General features: G+C 42.2%; 2 protein-coding genes across 2 annotated transcripts; one reads left to right on the top strand and one right to left on the bottom strand.

Annotated features, from left to right (window-relative positions):
* Positions 1–708: 708 nt before the first annotated feature.
* Positions 709–4,739, top strand: scg2a (secretogranin II a). Its single transcript, XM_056373124.1, has 2 exons — positions 709–801; positions 2,277–4,739. The coding sequence occupies exon 2, from the start codon at positions 2,285–2,287 to the stop codon at positions 4,226–4,228; it is 1,944 nt and encodes a 647-aa protein (XP_056229099.1). The 5' UTR covers positions 709–801; positions 2,277–2,284; the 3' UTR covers positions 4,229–4,739.
* A 153-nt stretch (positions 4,740–4,892) lies between these two features.
* Positions 4,893–9,793, bottom strand: ap1s3a (adaptor related protein complex 1 subunit sigma 3a). Its single transcript, XM_056373125.1, has 5 exons — positions 9,669–9,793; positions 8,529–8,707; positions 7,671–7,779; positions 5,157–5,294; positions 4,893–5,066 (listed from the first exon to the last, which is right to left on the bottom strand). The coding sequence occupies exons 1-5, from the start codon at positions 9,669–9,671 to the stop codon at positions 5,031–5,033; spliced, it is 465 nt and encodes a 154-aa protein (XP_056229100.1). The 5' UTR covers positions 9,672–9,793; the 3' UTR covers positions 4,893–5,030.
* Between the last annotated feature and the right edge of the window lie 488 nt (positions 9,794–10,281).

Genomic DNA, 10,281 nt, shown 5'->3' on the forward strand with positions numbered 1-10,281 from the left:
ACACACTCCTCTGCAGTCCCTCTGTCACCCCGCCCGTCTTAGGCTCTGGCGGAGTCCATATGTGAGTCATCGGTGGACTTTTAACTGTCTCTGTCCCTCAGTGCCGCAGCAGAGACAAAACGACAGTCAATGACCGTGCAACAGTCACTACTACACTGCTAAATGATATGCTGCTATAAAGCTACAGAACCGGTCAGCGTGGAAACATAATGCATCATAAATATCATTTATTAAGCTTTTTTTTATCAGCAATTTAACAGCATTAATTCATTCACTCACCGCCACATATTAAGACTTATGGGCCAATGAGCGCCATCCTATACAGACTATTTCACATAATAGCGCGCAGCCACATCAATCATTCAGTCACTTTTTTCTAAATATAGCATCATTATGAATTTATTCATTTCACCACGAGCTGCGACAAAAGCGGTGAGATGTGCTGCCTCCAAACTATTTTAGTTCATATTCAAAGAGCGAAGCAGTTTTGTTTGGCTGACTCAAATTACCTGCGCGTGTGCGTATATATGTAGATATATAAGTATATATATATATATATATATATCTATGTGTGTGTGTGTGTGTGTGTACGTGTATGTATATGTGTATTTATATGTATGTGTGCGTGCGTGCGCGCGGGCTCGTGTGTGTGTTGCGTATCTCCTCGCTCTGTGACGCACGAGTCAGGTGCTTCCTCTAATAGCGTGAGGAGCTGTCCGCGGTGCTGAAACCAGACTCGAGTGCTCGAGGCAGAGAGATGCTCAGCTCACTCACGACCCTCCACAGAAACTAATCACAAAGGTAAGACCCGGTTGTTGTTAACGGCATGAGTCACATTACAATAAACTGTGCATACTTTTCTATCACGCTTCATTTAAACACAGGTTTTTGTTTTTAGTCAGTCAAGCTTCTTTCTGTTCCAGTAGCTGTTTACCAACCTGATGCACCGCCACAGATGTGGAGGCGAAGAGGTTGCGACGTGTTTCTTTGTTCTCTTTTCGCTACGTGTTGTTTTGAATTGCTTACGCTTTGGCGCTTGTAATTTTTCTCTCTCTTACATGTAAAAAAAAAAAAAAAAAAAAAAACTACGTAAAGTTGAACAATTTCAATTAAGGCTGGAAAAGCAAAAAGTAAACATGGCGAAATGACAGCAATTATGCATCGTGCAGCTTCTGGTCTGTTATTCATTGTTCTTACTGCATTCTAATTGTAAAAGTTCCGGTGGAGTTTATCAATATAGATTTTATATCTATATCAATATATATAATATGTTATATGAATATATATATATAAATAATTTATGTTTATGTATAGGCTATGTATATCTATATATAAATCACTATTATTGATCAATTCTAGCCTATCTGTATAATAACATAACCTTGATTTTTGCATTAAATAATCATTTAAACACATTTTGTTCGCGTGTTTATAAAAACCCAGAGTCTGACTTCATCCCGCTGGGGAGCGGTTTGTTTAAACGTTTTGAGTTAAAGCGTGAAAAAAAAACTAATAACTGGAGTTTGGAGGTTTTAAGCGGTTAAAGGAGAGATTTCCATGTGAACAACAGCCTTACCGGGTTGCCTTGACAACGGGGCTGTGACTCACGGTGAGCAGCAATTTGACGACTAATGAGATTTGCACGGGAGCCGCCGAATGCCGCAACTGTTACTTCTGCTGGTGAACACGCGGCAGGATTCCGTTATTATTATTATTATTGTTGTTGTTATTTGTAGTAGTAGTAGTAATAATAGTGGTAGCCTATAATTATAAAGGGGGGCCATGGCACCGGTAGTAGAGCAGGTTGTCGGTTCGATTCCCGGCTCCCCCAAACCCAGGTTGCGTCAGAAAGGGCTTCCGTAAAACCGATGCCAAATCAAATATCCAGAAGGTGATCCTCTGTGGTGACGACTCACTAGAGCATCCGAAAGGAAACATCGTCATCATCATCATTGTTATTATTATTATTATTAGTAGTAGTATTAGTAATAATAATAATAGGTCTAAATATAATTACAATGACAATGGTTTTTTTTTAACTGGACTAAATTTAGTTGTTTCAACTGGTTTACACCAGAACAGAAATTGATGGATCAGTTTTCAACTTTAAAATCAATACAAATGTCTCCGCGGTCTGTGATGTCATCATCAGACAATTAAAGTAATAAGAGCAAAAAATGACAGAGAACTGCCAGAACGCTAAAACTGTTGCGAACCGGTTAGCTTAATGTGTAAAGGTCAGTGCTGACATGTGCATCTTTGTCCTCCCTCTGCAGGCGTCACCATGCCCTCTCTCCCCGAGACCTGCACAACAAGCAAACTCTTCCTCGTCTGTTTCACCCACCTCCTCTTAGCTCTCCTCTTCCTCAGCTCCTCTGGTGTTCACGGGGTGGCACTCAGACAGCACAGACTGCAGGGAAGTGAATCAGACTCCCAGAGAGGAAATGTCCACCAGGCTCCTAACGTTGACATGCTCAAAGCCTTGGAGTACATCGAGAGCCTCCGTCAGAGAACTGACACGGACTCCCAGCAGCACGACCCTCTCTCTGCGGGCTACGACGCCAGCCACGTGGACGATGCTGAGAAGCTGCGTATGATGCTGAGACTGGCTTCCAACCCTGTGCAGAGTAAAGATGAGGATGAGGAAGAGGAGGGGAGGGAGGATAAGAGTGAAGAGCTGCTCCAGGCAGTGCTCAGCACCCTCCAGCAGACGGAAAAGGCGTCAAAGCCAGAGTCACTTCGCCCTGGCGCCGAAGGAGAAGTCACGAGGGACGGCATGTATCCCAAGGTGCAGCAGAAGCAACACGGCATCCTGCTCCACAAGAAGCTGCCGTTAATGTTTGAGGATGAGGAAGAGGGTGAGGGGGGTGAGGAAGATGAAGATGAGGGGCCAGATCTGGAGCACGAGAGCCACTTCAAACGCACCAATGAGAATGTGGAGGAGAAGTACACGCCTCAGAATCTGGCAACGCTGCAATCTGTGTTTGACGAACTGGACAAGCTGACAAGCGTGAAGACCGTGCATAAACGCCAAGATGAGGAGGACGACATGGAGGAGGATGATGATGATGATGATGATGATGATGAGGAAGAGGACGACGATATGTTTAATGTGAGGAATGTGGCGTACGATGACGTAGGCAGGGATCTCGCGCTCAACTGGGGTCCGCTACGAGAACAGGAAGAGCAAGAAGAAGAAGAGGAAGAGGAGAGGGACAACAAACATGAGGCAGACCGAGGGCTTGATTATGTTGACGACAATGATGAAGAAGACGATGAGGATGATGAAGAGGAAGATGACGAAAGCTACCCAGTCAAGAGGTCAAAAGATACAGATGATGTCGCCAACCTGGTGGACTACTACCTCCTGAAAGTGCTGGAGAAAACCGAAGCAGAAGAGCAGAAGCGAGAGATGGAGGAAGAGGAGGAAGAGGAGGAGAAGAAGAGGGCTGAGAGGAGAGTGGCTCAGACGCAGTACAGAGATAATATCATCCCACAAACCATCTACGAGTTCATTCAGATCTCCCAGAAATACCAGATTCCACCTGAAGACCTGATGGACATGCTCAGAACCGGAGAATTGACGAATCAAGAGCGGTCACGAAAGGTAAACAAATTAACCAGAGCACAAAACAAGCTCTCTCAGATATCCTCAAAGAAGATACACAAGATTCCTGAAGCTAAATTCTACAGTAGACGCCTTCCTGACAGTCAGAAATCCCCAGAGGAGCTGAGGACAGAAGAAATCCTCAACATCCTTGGGTTTGGGGCCGCGGAGGACCGAGCTCCCGCCAGGAAGCAGAAGCAGTACAAAAGCCCGCTGTCACGACTTCACACTCTGCCTGTGGGGCGTCCGGGAGAATCCACTCCCACGCAGCGGCGCCTTCCCGCCACATTAAAGGACGACTATGACAACACCATGGACGAGGACGAACTGGCGGCGTATTTAGCGGCTCAGATGCCGGCACAGTATCTGAACCCCACGTACAGCAAGGTGAGCCAAAAGCGGGACGAGGCTGGACAGAGCGTGACAGGCTCTTTTGAACAGGCCATTCAGGATTATTTTGATCACATGGACTCAGATAAAAGCCCAAATGAAAAGAGACAGTCGGAGAGTGGCGAGAGGAGCGGGGGCACGCAAATGCAAGGCTTTGAAAACGAGGCAATGATAAAACTGCTGAGCTACCTGAACCCAGAAACTGAAGACAGTGATGGCAAAACTGTCTAAAGAATATAAATAAGGCTGTATATATATATATATATATATATATATATATATATATATTTATATTTATATACACATACAGTATAAATATATATATATATATATATATATATATATATATATATATATATATATATATGTGTGTGTGTTGGTGGAGGTGGAGGGTGAAAACAAAGTATTTTAAAGAATAAAACATGTCAACTTTAGTTCTTCTGTAGGTTTACAAAAGCTGTTATTTATTAGCAGAAAAATATGTTTGGACATTCATTTGATGCTTTTCTGTTTTTTTTTTTTACATGTTGCTCAACAGCATTTAACAACCAGTAGCCTACATGTGGACTCACCAGCCTTACACACACACACACACACACACACACACACACACACACACACACACACACACACACAACCAAAATCAGTGTTGGATCCCTTAGATTCACTTGTGTTTTTTGGTAATTCTTTCTTAAATGTGGTCATATGTGACATACCTGAGGTTAATAAAGCATTGACTTTATTTTTTCCTTACTGTGTCGTGTTTCCTCATTTACTCACCATCACACAATCCATCGATTTAAACATAAATACACTCTGCCTTTCACGTCTTACTGAGGTTGCAGACGCATATTTAAATATTTAAAACTTTTATTCCGATATGAAATGTGTCATAAACCCTGAGATTAATAAATATGAGGCACTTGCAGATGCAAACACAATTTCAACTCTTAAAACTGAAGTAATAAGCATTATGACCATGTGATCATAAACCTTTTGGCTCAAGTCTTGAAACCCCTCCTCGTCTCTCGGCTCAGTAGGCAGGTTTGCTCATGTATTCCTCCATCGTCTGTGGTGAGAGAGGAGGCACGTGAACACATTTCGTACATATGAGTAATAACAGAAACCTACATTAGCTGAACGGTCTGTGAGATCGTACCTCTTGGAGCGTGTCGGCCTCCTCTATGGAGGCGCCCACAGCTAGTTTGGAAGTTTCTAAGACTTCTCCTCCCATCAGAAACTCGTCCAGGATGAAGTAAGCCTTCTCAAAGTTGAAGATGATGTCCAACTCGCACACCTGACAGAGGAAGGCAGAGCAATATACCATCCAATGAATAGATGAAGAGATAAGATACACTTCGTTGGTTACTGATATGGAAGGAAAATTCAGCCATAAGGGAAAAAAAGCCATATGACCAAGCCCTAACTGAATATTTTAAATAATATAGCAAGTTGATGACAAAACAAAATAAACCCCAAGAATCCTGAAATATCATTTTTAGATTCTTGCAAGACTCTGGATCATATCTGCAGCAATGTTGTGACCGGAGCATGTCCAGTCTGGATTTCATCATGTATGGGGTCATAGTTTGAAATATCTGGGCAACTAACTCTATAGATTCTGGGGAATTTTGTGCAGAGTGATCATAGATATTTAGACAAAAACAGACAGCTCTTTCCCACTTCCTGCCTTATCACAGTTTGTGTTTCTGTATATAAGAGAGCCCCCCCCCCGTCTTGTTTTCTTTGAGGTGAATCACAGTGGTCTTTGAAGCAGAGGCATCTCATGAACACCAGGGGGAGTCTGATTGGCAAAGATCACAGTGATGTGGATGTGCACAGTGAGAACTGCACAGTCTAACACAAGACGTGCTTTAGTTCAGAGTGTTTGACCTGTATTTAATCGTACTGAGTATCACAGTGTCTTTTCACAGTTGACCACAGACTGTCTCAGAAATATCTCAGTCGTACTTTCAAACATTGTAAAGAATCCAGCTTTCTGTTTCCACCGAATCTGACTGTGATCACTTATTTTACTTTCTCATTGTAGTGTGCAATGCAGCACAGGCACTGTGTCACAGACATTCACTATATGGCCACATGTATGATGGATAGTCTTGGCTTCGGCTTCAGTTTTGTTTGTCCCTTTCCTGTTTCAACATGACAATCCCTCTGTAAACAAGAGCCAGGCCCATAAAGAAACTGAGGTTGTTGTGGAAGGCCTTGGCCGGCCTGCACAGAGCCCTGATCTGAACCCTCCTGCCGTCCAACACCTGTGTGACGAACTGTGAGCTGTGACTCGGGCCTTATCACCCAGCATCAGTGTTGGACCTCACTAATGCTCTTGAGGTTCAACAGGAGCAAATCCCTGCAGCCAAATCCCAAAATCCTGTGGAAAGCTTTCTCAGAAGAGCGGAGGCTGTCTGTTAAAGCAGCAGATTAATGCTCATGGCTTTAGACTCAGGTATTCACATTTATATTAATGTGCTGCCAGGTATTGATATCTCTGTTACAACTGCAGGGCTGTAAAGATGATTTGATCCAAGATGTCAAAATATGGACTCATTAAACAAAAAGTAACACCTGATTTTGTTATGCAGTAAATTTTACTGACACAAAATTCAAAGAGTCGACTACTTTTAACCTGAACCACCAGCGTTTAAAACGCGATGGAGAAGTTTTAGATCTAATAACGACTAACTGACAAAGCAACAAGTTAGCACACTAGCTAAATTAAGACAGTACATTTATATTCATCCTTAAACTGTAGCTTATGTCTAGTATGTCATATCTCTATCAAAGCTATGACGTTGCACAAGATAATCCCATGACAAGGATGACTGACAATTATCAGACTTTTTAGAGAGAAAATGAAATCTCACTATTTTCTTTGATTTGTGGCAGTAGAATAAATAAATTAATGTATTTTCTGATATTTTGTGGTTGAAATATGCTAAAAATATCTATGTATATCTCAATGTGGAGAGGTGCTGTCAAACGTTTCTGTGCAGACTCATTTCAAATCCTGGCACCGCTGCAGAGATTTTCTCTCCTAAAGTTTCTGAGTAACCCTCTAACCAATCAGAGAAAGCCAAAGTCAGGGGGTGGGAGATCACGGCTGTCAATCAATACACTAACGCACTTCTGGTCTACTACTTCACTCATTCTTCAAGCTACGGTTAGATGCATATTGTAAGTTTAGTTTTGGATGAACTTCACCTCCATAAGTATAATTAATATAAGTATTATTTGGTGTAAAATTCACTCTTTGACAACAGTAGTGTTTGAGAGAGGAGGTCGTCCTACACGGCTACAGTCAACCCACACAGGTGTTCTCACTTTGCTTGATTAGACCTCTTCTCAGGTCTGCTGTGAGCATGTGCAGAGTGTACTTCACTGACATCTCGCTCACTCTGCTCTGAATGTTTTTGCCAGAGTCCAACACCATATACTTCCACGTCTGGGCAGATTATCCTGTTGGCTGACAGCTGGAACATTTTCTCTGTGTGTGCCAGAATTGATCCAGATGTGGAATTTATTTATAAAAAAGGTTTGGTGTCTTCACATAGCTCCAACTCAAGTCTGCCTGAACACAACTCTTAATTAGACACCATAATTGAAAACACCTGACCAAATGAATTCTGCTTGGACCAAAACATTCAGCTCCACTCACATTTCCAAAGTATTTATCCAACAACTCGACGTATCTGTGCAGCACCTCGAGGGCCAGCAGCTCATTATCCTGGTTCTCCAGACCGGCACAGAAATACAGACTGGCATACCTGAAATTAGAAGAGGGTAAAGGTCACATGTTGCAGCAGCAGTTGCCACAATGTTGTCAAGAAACCAGGTAAGAGTACAAGCTCATTTTGGGCTGCACATGTCTTCATACGACTGCCTGCAGGGCTCTACTTGGAGTGAGAAAATTAGCCATAAATTAAATTATAGATTGCTGAAAAACAAGGACATAAATTCTACTATTAAAGAATTAATCATGTGCTCTAATGCTTATGTTATGTTATTTTGCCTGCATATAGTATGTACACACATACTCGGGGTAGTCAAAATAATAGGGACAGTCAAAACAAGGTTTAATTTGACAGTCTCAATACAAATTCCTCATTAAATACTTCATAAAGATGCTATATATTGCCCTTAAATTATTCTTATTGGTTACTGCGCTGGGTCCCAGTATATTGTGAGGTATTATTTCGTCCACTGCCAGTGACTCTACTTTTATTACAAGGTTGTTGCTGTGAGAAGAAAAGTTAAAAGGCCATCAGAGGATAAGTACTGTGTTGCACCATCACCAACATTGTCCTGCCAGTAATCTGGGTCACGCTCGGTGTGTTTAACTCGACCTTTACTCTTTATAGGTCTTGTTAACCCGTTGCTGAGAATGGGGTGTGTTTTGTCCAACACCCAAGCCGGTACTGGCCAGGAAAGACATGCCGATGACACGGCATTTTACAAAACACAATAACTCGTAGTGATCAGAGACAATAAACACAGCTGTGTCTGTTGCAGGCACCTCTTGTAAACAATCTTGAGGTCCTTCCATTGGAGGAAGTTGGAGGAACGTGGTAGACGGGGCAACACCAACATCATCATGTCCCGGATCACTTTCTTCTTCTCCCGGTCCGTTACCGGCGTGAACCACTTCTGCAGTCGCAGCTTCCCCTGCCGACTGAACAGTAACAGGAAGTGCATCTGAAGACGACAGGAGGTGGGAGACACTGATTTATCACATTCGTGTGGTGCAGCGTTAAGGAAAACTGTGGAAAATGTTATGAAATAACCAAACAGGAGGGACATCTTGTGTTGTGAGGGTTAACTTCACATACAGATACATGCGGAAACAAACGCCTTCAGTGATACTCGCCCCTCCTGCAGTCCTAACACTGCAACTAAAAATGAAAACACCCAAACAGAAATCGGATTTCACAACTAGAAACGTGACTAAAGATCACCACAGAAACACAACAACACATCCTTATCACCTTTGAGTAATAGAGATGTGTTACAACACACTAAAATACAATGCTTGCATTGTGCAAGGGCAATTAATGAGAGCTCTTTGCCCCGAGGTGCAGCTGCAGCAAGATAAAACAGGACAACAATATATCAGCTACTGGTGGAAACACTTCATTTTAACATAGTGTGATGATGTCTGTGAATCTGGATTATCTGGTGTAATGTTTTCTTTAAATGCATTTCAAAGACATTTGCATTCATTTGACTGTCAGACATTGTTTCACTGCAAGTATCCTTTTTTGTTTTTAAGCTTTTCACTCTCATCTTAGTTTTCTAAATAAAAGGGAACAGTTTATTTTTCTGCTGTAATTTCCATATGTTAAAAAAAGGAAAAGAAAAGAAATATTCAGGAACTTGAAACAACACAGTGATTCAACTCCACCATCAATTTTATGACCTTTGATCAAGGAAGTTGCTCACCTGAACTGATTTGCAGCCATGAAGTAAAAAGTTAAATTAAAAAGTTAAATAATTCCCTTCTGACGGTAGTTTTCACTTGTTTGAAAAATTGTAATTTAGTTAAACTACAGGCAGATACACTCCTAACACGTTTATTACACCGTTTGTTAGGACATATCTCTCGTGCATTGGACTAAACTCAATACATCCAGATACAGCAGCGTGCTGGGATACCCACCATATTGTCACGCGCGGTCCGACAGAAGTCACTCAGGTTCAGATGCTGCAGGTTTGTGATGAATACTTTCCCAGAATCCTACTGCACCTGCTGCGCTTTGGGGAGACCCGACATGTTGCTTCCAGGTCGTACGCACACCTTCTCCGCTCAGAGCCGCGCCCTTCCACACTCCAGCTGCTGATTGGCTTCCGGGAGTTAAAGCTGCTCTCTCTCTCTCACTCACACACACACACACACACACACACACACACACACACACACACACACACACACACACACACACACACACACACACACACACACACACACACACACACACACACACACACACACACACACACACACACACACACACAGGTGAGTCAGTGCAGCCTGTTTTGGCATAAGCCACGTTCATTTCTATGATGCTGAACACACAATATTTATATTTATTTTATTTGTATTTATATATTGACCTGCAGTAGGCTACTTGCTTGTTTCATCTGTTTATATTTCTTTGTCATGCACCAAAACACCAAAGCAAATTCCTTGTATGTTGAAACTCAAATTAATCACCAACTGATAAACTCCTATTAAAATTAAATACAGAGGGAAAATCAAACAGCAGGAATAT

Source organism: Seriola aureovittata, chromosome 4, assembly GCF_021018895.1.
Source record: "Seriola aureovittata isolate HTS-2021-v1 ecotype China chromosome 4, ASM2101889v1, whole genome shotgun sequence".
Taxonomy (NCBI): domain Eukaryota; kingdom Metazoa; phylum Chordata; class Actinopteri; order Carangiformes; family Carangidae; genus Seriola; species Seriola aureovittata.